Source organism: Arthrobotrys flagrans (genome assembly GCF_004000055.1).
Source record: "Arthrobotrys flagrans strain CBS H-5679 chromosome Unknown unitig_15, whole genome shotgun sequence".
NCBI lineage: Eukaryota > Fungi > Ascomycota > Orbiliomycetes > Orbiliales > Orbiliaceae > Arthrobotrys > Arthrobotrys flagrans.
This window is the reverse complement of record NW_027137545.1, coordinates 588,053-603,143: the sequence shown is the minus strand read 5'-3', so window position 1 is coordinate 603,143 and position 15,091 is coordinate 588,053. Positions and strand designations below refer to the sequence as shown.

General features: G+C 47.8%; 1 protein-coding gene across 1 annotated transcript; it reads right to left on the bottom strand.

Moving 5' to 3' along the window:
- Positions 1–2,763: 2,763 nt before the first annotated feature.
- DFL_000162 (uncharacterized protein) lies at positions 2,764–6,474 on the bottom strand (the record flags this gene model as incomplete). The annotated part of the gene is made up of 1 exon (XM_067630267.1): positions 2,764–6,474. The coding sequence occupies one exon, from the start codon at positions 6,472–6,474 to the stop codon at positions 2,764–2,766; it is 3,711 nt and encodes a 1,236-aa protein (XP_067494686.1).
- Positions 6,475–15,091: the final 8,617 nt, after the last annotated feature.

Below are 15,091 nucleotides of genomic sequence, written 5' to 3'. Positions count from 1 at the left end.
TGTGATGGATGGAGTGTATAAAGGTTATAAAAGGTGATGAAGTGTGAGAAATGAAGAAAGCAAGCAGATGAACGTGTGGTACACTTTGTTCGGTATGCTTTAGACAAAGAAGAGAAAGGAAGAGGAGGAGGAAGAAAAAGAAGGAAGAGGAGAGAGGACCAAAAAAAAAATTGGCGGTGGCCTTTTATTTCTATTACCCAACAACACCCCCTCCGACTCCCAACTCGGTTTCTATTTTTTTTTTTTTTTTTTAACTCACCCACAAAAACTTTCTTGCTCTGACCACTGAGACAGGACAGCAGCAGAATTTTCTGCCTTTTGGCTGGCTGGCCAATTCTGCCTTTTGGCTGGGCTAGCTTGCCGTCTATAGCCTGGTCCCTCTTCCTTCCTTTTCTTTTTCTTCAAACCAGCGGCGGGGCTCCAACAGCTTATTATCCCCATGTCCGGTGTCCAGCAATGCTATATCAAGCTGCTATCTTTGCCATTGCCTTAGCATCATGACTCCAAGAATGCCCTCAAGACACTATCATAGGCCACAAAAGCCCCTCATCCACGCACAATCCTATATCCATCTTCTCGTCCAGACCGTACATCTCCCACTGATAGCTGGGTAATTTACATACAATTCAACGATTGCCTCTCATTCCATTACCACCGTGACTTTTTTTTTCACATTTGATTCCCTAAAACAGGAATGTCCACGCCTCCCACCCATGCACATTACATACCCATCTAGCTAACCCGTGAGAAAAGAAGAGGGAAAAAAAAATTTAGAGTATGGAAAGATAACATGGTCATGGTCCCTTCAAGAAACAAGCTAGCTAGCTGGTCGTGCGCCTGCATGACATGTACTACCGTATCAGTCTCAAAGAGGCGTCTACTGATGTATAACCTGTCCAATCTCTGACTTCGAGGCTATCCAATCTCGCCCAAAGCATCAATCAATCTTGCATTTCCCACCCACACACTGTTCTATTAAAAAACGCAGGGTGTTTTCTTCCCTTCGGAGCTTTGGGTGGTGGTCATATGCTCCCGATGTCAATGAACTCTTTTAGTCCCATCCGGTCTTTTACCTAGTTAGTTTCGCATGAATCGATTACCCAAAATCATGATTAACACTCGATCTTTCTGCCATATCCAACGTCTTGAGTCCAACGGTTTTTTTTTTTTCGTGGTGGGGCAAACTTTTTTTTTTTTTCAACCCCGCAGTCAAGCGCCAGCCACTCGTAAACTGCCAAAGGGCTTCACGCTAACTTTCCATCCAAAATACCACACCAACGCACCCATCCGAATGGCTTACTTTGCTGGCTTATTTGGTGGCTTACATCCTACTCCCGTTTCACAATCACATCGAACCGCATGATATCATAAACGTACGGGCATGCACGGTAACTCTATCGTCGTCGATACGAAAACATTTCTAACTCTCGCAAAGATAACAATCGATCGCTGTGACTCATCCCGCAAAATATACCCCGATGGGTGGGATCGGATACTTTCTTAACTGGCTCACCATAGTCTAGAGGGCTTACCACCCTGTTCTTATCCCTAGAACCATCGTTCCCAGCAAATACAATGTATTGACTGGAAAGTGCATGTGTCTATATCCCCGCAACCGGATACTTGCACGGCGGGAAACATTGTTTCGGAACGCTGGTCCGTCGGCTTTCCCTGTTTATGGATCTTTGAGGAGAAACGCAGTACTCGGTTGTCGTTAAAACATTGTTCCGTTGGTACTGATATCCGGTTCACGGGATGAGACTGATATATAAAAGAGTAGAGTGTATTCCATTCCCATTAATTATCCTCTCGAACGTTTTTACACGATCGATACGCTCGCGGCGAAGCCAAAACAAGGGGGAAAGCCAATGCACCGTAACAGAACTCGATATCGCGAAAACGAAAGCCATGCATGTGCACAAGACAAAGAGCCATGTGGAAAGAAAAAAAAAAATGCAAAAAAGAAAATCTTCATATATCATTCCGCATCTCATATCGAAGAAATCAATACAAAACCTTCCAAAAAATGCCAAAAGAAGAATGACCATCTGCTTTTTGTATCGAATCGAATCAAATCTTCGATGCCGACGGATTAAAATCAAATCAAAATCAAAATCAGAAAAGAAAAGAACTCTTCAGGTCTTTCTCTTCCAAAAAAGTGGGGGGTTCAACTGATATAAAAAGAAAATTCATTATCCATTCGTATATCCCGCTCGCCTCCCTCTTCCCTCGTCACCCCCTCCCTCCTTCTCCTTGTCGCAATTGTCTCTTCAGCCCCAAAGATAGGTAGGTATAAAACAGATGTATAAATGACAGTGAAGAATCGAAAAATTTCGAAATCCTGAATATAAAAACAGCGAGATTGAAAAATGAAGACAAACAAAAAGTGGTATACGCCCCAAAAAGGTATTCAGATCCAAGCATATTTAAAAAAAAAAAAAAACAAAGGAAACGAAAAAGAAGACTATCCGGAGTATTAAGGTATCTCAAAGAGCGACAGGAACGGGATATAAAACATATACATCGAAGTATAAAAATGATATCTCAAACAGATGGGGAAAAAAGCTATGCTTTTAACGCAACGAAAAGGAAATAATTCAGCAGTGTAAGCAGTAAATGCCTTTCAGATGTCAACCCAAGGAAATTCGTCTCTCGAACAATCAAAACGCAATGAAACAAAAAAAACTCTGTCATCCTCTCTACTCTACCCTTCAGAGCATGTCTTTCTCTACTCTGTATGTATATAGAAAAAGGGTGTCATGTTTACCGTCTTGTGGTATTCAAAACTCCTCGATCTCGCCCCAATCCCAACCCTTCAACTCTTCCTGACCCTGACGCTACGTAGTTACTCCCCAACATATTCGTCGTCCGCGCCCTCACGCTTCCCACCCGACTGCTCACGCTCGCCGTCCTACTTCTACCGCCCATGCTACCCCCGCTCACACTCTGTGGCGGCGAGTATTCCATCTCCGCTTGGACCTGTTGCTGTTGCTCACCACCGTTGGCAGCGCGGAGGTACTCCGTTCGACGGCGGCTGACATCGATCGGTTGGGATGCACTTCCTATGCCGGTACCTGTGGTCAATGCGGTACCGATACCGATATCGGTGATCCCGCGTTCCCGATCGAGATACGAGCGACGTTGAGTCGTCAATCCCAATCCGGCAGACGAAGTTGGGGTGATTGTGGAGGCTGTGCTGTAGGTTCTGCGATGCTGAAGACCGGATGCGGACAGGTAACTGGTGCTTGCGATTTCCAAATTCGTCTGTGCTTGCTGTATATGCCCTAATTGCTGTATATGCCCTAATTGCTGTGCCTGTTGCGCGGCACGTTGTTCACGAAGAGTAAGTGTTCGCTGCATTGGTGAGCTTTCGTAGTTTTGACCAGTAAATGTGGTGCGGAGCGGGGAGAGGTGGGCTGTCGAAGTGTTCAGGTTGGAAGCGCGGGATGGTGAGCGATAAGATGGTGCCTGTGGGATCTCGAGTTCATCTTCCGGCTCGATCATGCTTCTGCGGTCGCCGCCACGAAGTGACATCGAGTTTCGGTGGGAGAGACGGTTGGCGCCCGGCTGTGGAGATGGTGAGGCTTCCTGTCGTGAGATGTATTGTGGAGATGGGGCTCCTAAGAGACTAGCCCGACGAGCTTCAAATCGAGCGTGCGCGCGTGCAGCGGAATTCGGTGTCACGGTCGCTTCTCGGTCAATCTTATGTCCGATAGCGCTGGGGCTTCTGTAATCGAATGCGGTATTGGTTCGCTCGATTGGGTCCTCCGCTCGAGGCGGGAACACCGATGTCTGAACCTGTGGTGGTGGTGGCGGCTGTTGAGGCTGTTGCTGGATTTGTGGTTGCTGAATCTGGGGTGGTGGCGCAACTGGCACGGTCTGTACCTGATTGTCTGGTGGAGGATCAAATGGCATCCTTCCATCTGCCAATGACACGCAAAGTTCCGTCAAACTGCGGCAGACGTTATCCACCTTCCTGCGAATCTGCCTGTCCGTGACCAACTGCTTCTCCGGGCTGTTGAGCGCCGGATTGATCGACATCGTCGACTGTCCCGTGCTTCCGACGGCCTGCGCAAGGTTAAGAGTATCATTCGCAAGAGCATCAAGCGCTTTGATAATGTGCTCGGGCAAAACTGTTTTCGTCTTGGCTAGCGCCGCGTGGAGCACGGGATGAATAGTCGGAGGTGGCCCATTGGCTGTTGGCGATGCCGCAGCCGCAGCCGCAGAAGCCTCATTATTATTGTTATTATTAAGCTGCTGGGGCTGGTGCCTCGGAGAGCTAGATACGGTGGTAGCGGCCGTAGTACCTGTTCGCGGCCGGTCACCAGATGAGTTTGATATTCCCGACCCTACACCGCTCAAAGAAGACGACGATGGAGGTAAAGTACCAGTTAATTCTAGCCTCTTAATCCGCATCTTGAGTTCGTCCAGTTCATCCCAGACCGTTCCGGATGATATTGTTGATTGCGCATCATCATTGATTCCTAGTCTTGCCTGCGCAGCATTCTTTGCTCGGTCGCTCTCGATCAATGTGCTGATGGGGCTTCTCAGAACGCTTTGCGAAGGCCGAGGGGCACCCGATGGTAGTTCGCCGGAGGTGCCATTAGCACGGGTGAGAGTCGTCCTGGGAGGTGCCTCCGAAATGCTTCGTGCGTGTCCATTATGTGACTCTCTTTGTCTCCTGAGGAAGGATGATCGATGGCTAAGAGAGTGGTCGGCTTCCGAACTTTGTTCAGGGGTCTGATATTGTTGCTCCTGTGACAGTTCAACACCTCCATAGGAATCATCGGAAACAATTGTTGAAGTCGTGCTCTTGGTTGGACGCGAAGATGTAGTTGAGGAGTACTCATGAGCAAGATTTGATGTGCGCCCGTTGTTTACCGAGTACTGCATCATCCTCGAACGTCTTCTCTCTTGTCGCGCCTGAGCATCGAGTAAAGCCTGGCTCCTCGGTGTACTCGACCGAGCCAAGTTAAGGAACGGGTCATCTCCATTTTGTGATGGGGCGGTTCTGGATGACGTCAACGGATTCGGTGAACTGGCGAAACTCCTTTCCTCCTGTGCGACCCGTTGGATATCCCTTAACGTTGTGATTGTTGGCTCATCATCTTCCACGGTTGCATTGTACTTGCCCGCAAATCCATTGGTGAGGACGCCGCCGTTTGATCGTGAGAATTGCTCTGTTTCATATGTCGTCATGTTTTCTTCTTGTGTTTGTTGTGTCGGAGGTGACAGATATTTGTCATCAACCTCTATTGTAACAAGTGCCTTACTATTATCTTCTTCCAATGGAGGCGGATACTGAAAGTCTTCAACCTCGTCTTCCACGGACGGCCTCGGAGGGGGAGGTTGCGGGGCCGGCGGAGGGGGAGGGATGGCAGGTGGGGGAGGAGCGGCAGTCAGGGGGAGTTGTCTGTATGCGAGCGATGGCGGAGGTGCATCGGCGGTCGCTATACCATTTGAACTAAATCTTGCGGGTGCTTTGGATCGCCTAGGAGGTTGCGTTATCTGAATAGACGCGTTCTTGTCTAATTCTGCTTGTATCTGCGGAGGGATACCGGCTGAACTTTCCTCTGGGGGCGGAGGAGCAGATGGAGGAGAGGCAGATGACGGCACGGGAGGAGCAGGTTGATGGGGGATGGGGCTAGTGCTCGTGCGACTCGAGCGACTGGATGCCGAGTCTGCACGCCTTTGGTTGGGTTTGGGGACAGGAGGTTGGGATTTAGCCGCTGCAGATGATCTGCTGGCTGCAGGTGTCCTAGCCGGAGACGAAGTGGCTGTTCTTCTGGTAGCGGAAGTGGTTGCAGGCGTCCGGGCAGGTGCCGTTGTGCGTGATGTTCGAGACGAGCCAAGAGTGGAAGTTCTGGAAGTTTTGGTGGTGGTGGTGGTCGCAGAATCTGGACCTCTCCCTGTCGTAACCGATGGCCCGTCACTCGGTTTTCTAGAGTGCCTTGTGGGAGCAGGAGACGAGGAGGAAGATGAAGCAGAGCGCTGATGTAAGGGGTTAGTAGGCCGCGACCTGGTGGTAATCAAGTCGGCGGAGGGGGCGGAATGCCTTTTGTTAGGAACGACAGGCGGATTCACGGCGGATACGGTGGTGGAGCTGTCCTGCCTACCGGAAACGGAATTGTTTGGAACCAAAGGAGAGACTGGCACGGATTGAGATTGAGAGAGACTCGAGGAATGCCGCTTGGTTGAAGTCAGCCGTCGGCGAGCGGACTGGGGCTGAGGAGCGGCAGCGGCAACGTCGTTACTGGCAGACGATGTCGATGTGGTCGAACTCTTTGACAGCAGCCGGTGATGTTGGGGTGTCGTCAAAGACGCTGCGGTTGGAGTAGCAGTTGTGGAAGAAGTTGAAAAGTTTCTGTTGTTGGAGTTATTTCGGGTGGCTGTTGGAGCGATGGTGCTGCCCACAGGAGTGCTGTTTGACCGCTGATGGACTCCTCTTTCCCTCCTCCCTGCAACCGCCGCCATTTTTGTTTTTCTCTTTCGTGAATTTCTTTCTCTTCTTTCGGGGGCCTTTTCTGGGGGGGGCCTTTTGGGGCCTGTTCGAGTAGCAAAATAGTCGTAGTAAAAGTTCGAACTGTCACATTATCCACCTCTTTGACCGCTAAAGCTGGTATCCCTTCCCTTTAAACCGATCTTAATCTTCAAGTCTGGCACACGAACTGTCTGTGAAATAATATATCCTGTTCAGGGATGTATCGCCTATCCGTTATTGTCTCCACGAAACCCTCGTGCATAAGATGTTCTGCGCAGCTTAGGGGGCCGAAACAGATTTTTTGGGCAGTCCCAAAAATGTCCGTAAACCCTTAGCCGTTAGGATGCGGTAGTCAGACACGCGACGAGCGAATCGAATCCGACGACTCTGGCCTCAAAGCGTGTGTCGGTAAGAATAGAAAATAGAAAAGGGAGGCGACCGGCATGTAACAAACAAAATAATAAAAAATGCAACTGCAACTTGCAGAAGATATTGTGAGACTTTGGGATTTTTAGGACCTCACTGATCTTTCTTCAGGAAACTTTGTTTCTTTTCTCTCTTTTTGTCTGACTTTCTCCTGCTCGTTTGTGCCAGAGGATTTGGGGGATAACGCCGCCTCGACCTTCTCGTGGTCCGACTTGTTGGATAGCCGAAATTTCGATTTTTTTTGATGGTTCGAATACCCTGGCGCTGTTGTCTTCTGGAAAAAGGGTGCCTTTCCGTCGCCGCACCCTCAATAGACACTCGCCCTGCTGCCTTCCAATCTACCTGCGAAATTCGACGTCCAAGGATAATGCAGAATGGCCTTAGAAACCCGTGATTGCAAACCTTCCCACCCTCGTCCGATCTTGTTCAACTCTCGCGGGAATTTACGATATGTCGAGGCTACACGAAGCAACAACAAGGGTGTTTGTCAAGGGAGAGACAAGCTCCCTTGCTTTATCCCCTTGGCATATACACGTCGAAAAAAAAACAAAGGGTCGTCTTTTGGATCGGGATTCGCTCCGTCGGTGCCCTCGATACCAGAATCTCGGTCGATCTGAATCCGTGCAAGGAGATGCTGTAGGATGCGTCTGTTGTATTCTAATAATGTCTTGAACCTGCCTGAGAGTCGACCCAAAGTTCTGGGCCCTTCGTCGCTAAGGCGAAAGGCCAACGGATAGATGCAGCAGGGTCGATCCTGGGGGGCGTTCTCAAACTTCAAGTCGGTACCTGTCTAAAAGGGTTTTCTCTGATCCACGATAGTCCGCGAGAAGGTCTGGATTTTCGGGTAGTGCTTAAACCGTTGATTTCGTCTTCTTTCCTGGTAAAATCCCCGCAATCCCAAGAGTCAGATATTATAAACTAAGAAGTTGCCTTGTCTGGTTCCGGATTGGGGCCTTGTCGGGAAAAATATATGTGGTGGTCGAAAATGCCGTCGTGACTGCCCACCAGTTTGTCGGGCCGTCCAAGCTAGATCCAGCTGCCTGGTAGTCCTTCTAGAAAATTGTTCTCCCGGCAAGAGGCGTCCACTAAGAAGACAAGAGAGGTGTGATGTACGTATATGTGTGAAGTAAATATCGCGAATGATGACAGAGACATGTGGCCATCCGAACATTAATATCTTCACAATGGGTGGTTGGCGGAGTCAAGAAGAGACTACCACCACTTCGCTTAGTCGCTCCCCAATCGTGCTTCTGCGGATTTGCCAATCACATCGTGAGTGCGGCCTTCAAATCTGCGAATCTTTCCGGAACAGTGACCAGCCATTTCCTGCGTGGTTCGATCGTGATTGGAGCTTTGCATGCAATTGCAAACAGCCTCGATAAAAGTCTCAATGACTGCGACAGTTTGTGACGTCTGTGAGACGGGCTAGCCGGTACCTACATATACGGACCCGTTAGAGCTATGCAGGAGCAATTGGGATAAAATACCCGTGACGATGGACTGCCCTATAACAGGCTTCGATATAAGACGGATGTGAAGTTGGAGACAGAAAGTAACATTTGTGTTGAGGCTTCATATTCCAACGACGTCGACAACACAAGAAATGAGAACGTCGTTCAAAGCTCATCATCCCGTAGCCTATTTGAAGCCGCAAGGTTGCTCTGTCTTATGTCTTCGTTTGGCTATCAATTCGCCCTTGCCAAGGTGTCAGATAGGGCGCAGTTCGCCACCCGTTACGTTTACATTCTTTAGCATGGCAATATCAATTCCGTGCCATTTGGAACCGGGTCAGCTTCACCCTATTAATAATTTTTCCCGCCACTTTTCTAGAATTTCAATATTATCATATGCTATTTGGGCTCAGAAATGAATCCGATCGGAACCATCGGGCTGATATATTATAAGTTCGATTCGGTACGTCATGCTTGAGTTGTAGTCGTATCGACTCCTCTTCAGACGCATCTGATCACGGATATCGACACACCAACGTTGGAAGTGATATCCAACCGACCTAACATGTTAGCACTAACATGCAACATCACAAATCCCTAAAATAATCTGCTCACGTCCAGCTACCGCTGGCCCGGTGTGCTTCATGCAGGCCCCTCGCTTATAACGTTCGCATAAACAGTTGCATCGACGATCCATCTGACGCTAAATATAAGCTTATCCAAGGGTCGGCGACTATAACGTTGCAGTTCACATTCCTCGGCCCATTGGCTTTCTCTTATACCGTCTGCGGCCAAAAGTACTTGAGTGGTCTTACAACCTCAAATTCTGTGTTGCATGTTGGAAAACGGTTTCCCCTGGACCTGGATGATACGGTCTCATCTATTGATATTAACAATACGAGAGATCGTACGATACTAGCAAGATTAGGTATCTGGGACCCTGGACGTAGCCGGCATGTAAGCTCCTCGGCATAAAATCTTGCGCCAAAGGAATGATCGATAAACATTATTGCAAAATGTCCTCTGCTGCCTAAACGCCTAAACAAACAAGCAAAGCACCAATTTAATACAAAAGAATTACAGATCCATGGGAACTTTATCGGCAACCGTGAACTTTATATTCCTTTTCCCCCAGGTACTCGGATTTTCCAGTCCTCAAACATCGGGTTACCGAGTATCTTTCTTTGCTAAAGAGGCATGTATGTTTTGAAACCTCAGAATCGGGAGGAGAGCCACAACCGGGGATACGTATCGATCCGATCTGCCTGCCTGCCTGCCTGGTGGATTTCGGGGGTTGGAAGCGTACTGAGTTTCGGCTGGCCAAGCTGGGGAGGTGATTTGTGAAAGAATCCTGGGATATTTTATACATGCACTTGGGGTCGAGATATCCGAGCCATATATTGGCATGCTTGATATGTCGACACGATGTTGCAAATTGGTCGAAACTGTTCGCAGAAAAGCATGATATAATGTCTCGCGCGCGGTTGAAGGGTTCGAATAACAATACTCATTTTCCAAAATAACGTAGCGGGGAAAAAAGAATTTGCCGCGCATTGACGTATCATGTATACGGTCGTATCGATAACGTTCCCCCACCGATATTCAGGTACCCGTTCACCTGCAATCTAACCTCATATCAAGCAACCCCAGACCACAAAATCGCGGCTCTTTTCTCCAGTGAAATTGCGTTGCAGGGCACGTCAGTCATCAATCAACGTTAGCCCTGTCAAACGGCACCGGCACCATGATGCGAGATTTGATATTGATCCAATCTAAACAATTCATCTATGTATAAGTTCGTAATTTACCGTGCCGTTCGCTCCCTCCGTCATCTTATTGCGGTTTCTGAAACTTACAAGGGGGTTATTTGCACAGAGGGGAATAATAGTAATAAAAATCCAACGTTAGGTTGATGGTAATGAGGTGTGACGACTTCTGAGTTGGGTTCTTTGATACACACCCGTGCAGAAACAGTGACGAAGATCCCGCACCCGATTTCTGTCCCTTGAACATCGCTTAGCTAGATCTTCTTCTGTGTGGAATTGCTTTCCATAAAAATGCACGATTAATTCGCACCCTGTGCAACCGTGATATAAATCCCATATCTCCATGCTGTGCAAGGTTCAGCTGGGATCGTGATGAATTGCGATCAATTAAAGCGAGCTGAAAGCAACATATCAGTTGCACATATGGATTGTCGCCCTGGAAAACCTTCTCAGATGGAGAACGTTTCTCTAAAGTTTGATGATTTCTGGTCAATGTTCGTGGATGACGGGAATCCTGATTCCCCTTCCTGCTGAGCATTCTAATCTCTCATATCCCGGGGAGCGGGAAATGGTTCGTTATGTGTAATTTCCTTGTGAAAAGTACGTTTCTCACACGAGCGAGAACCCGCCGTTATGTTTCAATTGCCAGAGCTTCTAGACGTCTGATGCCTCAAGAACCATGAGTCGGTTTGGCCCTTCTGTAATGTCACGACCCCGCATGTCGGTTTGTTGATCCGAATTTTCCAGATCTGTTTTTCCCCTTCATGAAGCGTGGGCGAGAGAAAAAAAATTGAATCCAGAATAAGCAAAATAAAAAGAGGAAACAAAAAGGTCTCCACAAAGCCCCTGATCGAGGGGAAAGGGCTAGAGACTAGACCTAATCGAACAGCCTGAAACATGCAACCTTCAAGGATTTGAAAGAACCCCATTCGCAGGTCACCAGTCCTCTTTGGGAAAAGTTTAGATTCGATTCGAGAAAGTGTCGAAAAGAAATTTTTGTGTGCAAGACAGATCTAAAAATAGGCCTGTCTGTTTGGGTGTGGGCGAGAAGTAAAGTTAACGTGATCTGGCGGCGTCATTGGCAGAGGGTCTTCGACAGACAGGTCATCGTTCCGTGGGTTAAGAAGGTTTCTACCGGGAAGTTTTTCGCACGTTTAATCGCTGAGTGGCAAGGTCAGATGGGAGAAGCAGTGAAGAAAGAAGACGATGTGCTTGCAAAAGTCATCGTCGGCATGTTTTCTTTCGTGCATGGGGGGCGGGGCGAGATTCGTTCACAAGAAAGAGAAAGGGAAAAAGCTCCCTTCTTTTCTTGAATGCAGAAAGCTCATGCCGTTTTGTATAATGCATGCATACAAATGCAAGATGTCACTGGTGAACGTTTACGAGAGGATGCTTGTTCGGTTTCCACCGCTAAACAATAGAAAGTAAAGAGCTATGCCATCATGCTGAACGAGCGTTTTGCCCTTCGGCTGTATGCATGCCAACGAAAGGAGATCTGATGATAGTAAAAAAAAAAAAAAAAAAAAAGAAAGAGAGGAAAGAAAACAGAGGACTGCTTGCACCAACCCGGGAGGCCTCCCAGATCCGCCTGGCTGGAAGGACAAGATGCAGAAAGAAGCAGTGACAGCCGTGCTGGGATCAACCCACGGTCACGACGGAGGGCTCCCACCTAAGGCTTGAGGGAACTCTCTTGGTTTCAAACATTCGCAGTGGAGGTCGCGATTCGATTCGATTGGGGGGGGTTTTCTCGTTAGGAAGCTAGCTGCCCATCCTATGCAGCGACCACGCCGAGCATCTCCTCAGTCGATACTAAATGCAAGTGGTCATTAGTAAGAATGGTGGGTAGTGGGACAGGTGGTGGTTGATTGGACTGAGGTTGCGGTGCTGTTGGAAATCAAAGGCAGTCGGCCATCTCCCACAATTTTGCCTGGCAGCCCAGTCTAATCAAATCTCTCAGTCAACCCAACCCACCTTGCCCTTCAACTTCATTTCTTTCTAGACTAACTCACACCCACACCTCTACCTACTAACCTTCACACCACACGACATCATTCCTTCCCCTCCTTCGGAAACCCGTCGGTACATGAAAGTACCAGTCGACAATCAAAATCTGTTCTGTCGAATCTTTATCCTGGCTTGCCGGTTTTCCCTCCCCTCCCCTTCCCTTTCGCTTGCCGTTCCACGACGTATCCGTTCAGTTACACTGGAATCGTTTTTTGACACGTTAAATCCGCCCTTCCGTTCGACCTTTTTCCCCCAGCGTCTGGTCTTCCGATTTCGAGTGTGAAGTAAGAGGGAAAAGGGAAAACAAAAGGGTCTTTGGGCGAGTCATACAACTGGTTTTTAAGAGTGCACAGAAGGGTGAAAAAAAAAAAAAGAAAGAAAGAAAGAAAGAAAGAAAGAGAATCGGAGAATTGGAGGTCAATTTGTGGAAGTAACCGCACCGCCAACTTTTCAAGTTGAATTACTACTACACACAATCGACAAAGATATTAGATATCAGGGCCATTTACGACACTTGATACTCCGAAGAGAGCACTGGACACTCTTTAATCTTCCAAAGTTGACTGCTGGTCGTTCAACGAACATTTTTTTTTTCCAACTTATTTCGCAGGCGACGGGTACATTACATTACGTTATATCTCGACAGCTTCCTTTGCAGCCACCGTCTCAGCCATAGTTGCTTGGAAGAGAGGCAGCAAACGAGAAGCCTCAAAAAGGTGTGAAGAGAGCTCTGTTCCGTCAATCAAAGGAAGTGGCTTGGGAGGATACCCATCGACTTTCATACAGTTTTAGGAATACACCTGATCCAAAGGAAAAGAGGCTCCCTGGATCCGGCAGTGTCGCCTTGTCTTTGATTACCATCCGTCAAAATACACTTTTTATAGTACCGACAACTGTCCTTATTTTATATTGCAAGCGGTTGCTTCGGATCTTAATTTACTGCATTCGCAGGACGACGACAACGGCAACACACAATTACATACATTACATTCTTCCACGCTGCGACGGTAACAGTCTTGCTTTAACCACGTTCCAAGATTAGAACGCCGCGCTCACGTTGCTGCTGTTACAACGTTGCCATTTCGGCAAGGAAGATCAAGCCATAACCTGGGTAAGTCACAAGCGGACTGCACGCGAGAGCTGGAATTCTTGCGCCTTCGATTGTCTGAACTGCATTTCACTTGGATTCGCATCGCGGGTTCCGAAACGTCATGACACTCTAACTGACTTGCTGGGCCACCAATTGTGCGCTGATAGGGAACTAGAACGAAGCTTGTTTTGTGGTGTATTAATACGGTTGTCGGCCCTCCGAATACTCCAATTATTCGGCAGTACTGCACAATTGTTAGCTTTTATATATTCGAATACGGACATCATCGAGGTGAGTTATAGATTTTGCTTTGCCGCCCGGCCAATAATTGGCTTGTTTGAATGAACACTTTTCATTGGATTACACCCGATCCCCAATTTCAGTGGCCGTCCATCTTGTGTGGGGTGGTTTGCGCCAATCCCAGGTCTTGCCTTTCCCTTGCCTGCCAGGCTGAGGAGGGTGGCTTGGAAATTTTGGAACACCGCTGCTATTCCGGTTTCTTCCTGATGACTACCCTACCGGTCGCGCTACCCTTCTCGAACGAAAAAGAACAAATCCATCAGCTGGATTTTATTTTATTTTTTCCCTTTCTTTTTTTTCTCGTGATCCATTTGCGACAAAAGACAAGTTGGAGTCAGGAAAACCACATTTTTCAAAATATCAATTGGACCGAGGCTAGTACCCAAGAAAGAAGTCGTTTCAATACCGCAAGTCTGCGCAGAGTATTGGGGCATTTCCGGGATCCAATACGAGCAAGTTTTGCACGATTTGAGTTACCGCTTGCTTTGCCTTGTGTTTCTCGGTGTCCCAGCAAATCAAAGAGCTGGTGCTAGCGTCTCGCCGTTGACCCTGGTCCCCTTTATATGATTTATTGGGTCCCCAGATTCTTAAAATAAACCATCGCAAAGAGGTTCCCGAAAGGCAAATCGTCAGCAAACCGGTACTTGTTACCCTTCAGCACCAGCACCCGCACCCGCACCTACATGCCACTTCCTTTAATTCCTTTAACCTTTTACTCTATTTTGTCCTTCCCGATATCTATTATAGATATTTGCCATCCACTATCTACATACATTACGCCGCCAGTGTTTACTGTCCCGGGAGAAAAAGACTACGCAATCTTAGTCATTTTTCTTATTCCCTGCCCTGCGATTCTATTTCCATACCTTGCACCTGCAGCCCCGTGCACAGGACGTCCTCCTGTTAACATTAAAAGTTGTTAGCCGACTCCTACTACAAGGTTACATCTTCCTCTTCTTTCTTATAATACACCCTTTGCAAAACTCCCACAGTTACAGGCCTAGCGGGGCATGACCTGTCATTAAGGTAAACGCTCGGCTACCTTCTTCGTCTACTTGCATGTATAGAACAATAGCTTCCTCACCCTTCTTTAATTTCCTTTCTACTGGTTCATACTGTTCCTTCGGTCTTCCTTGATCCATATCACTTTAACCAGTCGCTACTGTTTTGTCTCTTGCTTTTCATTATAACGCCTTGCTAGCCCTGTCGACCTCCCCGAATAGGTCAACGTTTTCATCTGTACCTGCTGCCGTTATGGGCGATCCGTTGGTACTAAGATCCCGAGCTAACAATAATACCCGACGGCGTAGATACCGCCTAGCCTCTATTCCATCACCATTGAGCCCGATTCGAGAAGTATCGCATGAATCTTGCTCTTTACCTCGAATCCACAAGCCTATAGAACGACAGCAGCGTCGTTTCAAAAGAGACTTCCACAAACGACAGATTATCACTCGAAAGAAAAAAGAAGAACCATCGACAGAAGTTCTACCATCGCCATTGTTTCTGACGGCAGAGGAGTCGTTTCAACTCACGGCTTTGAGCATGGATGTCGAAATGACAGGAGGGGAGT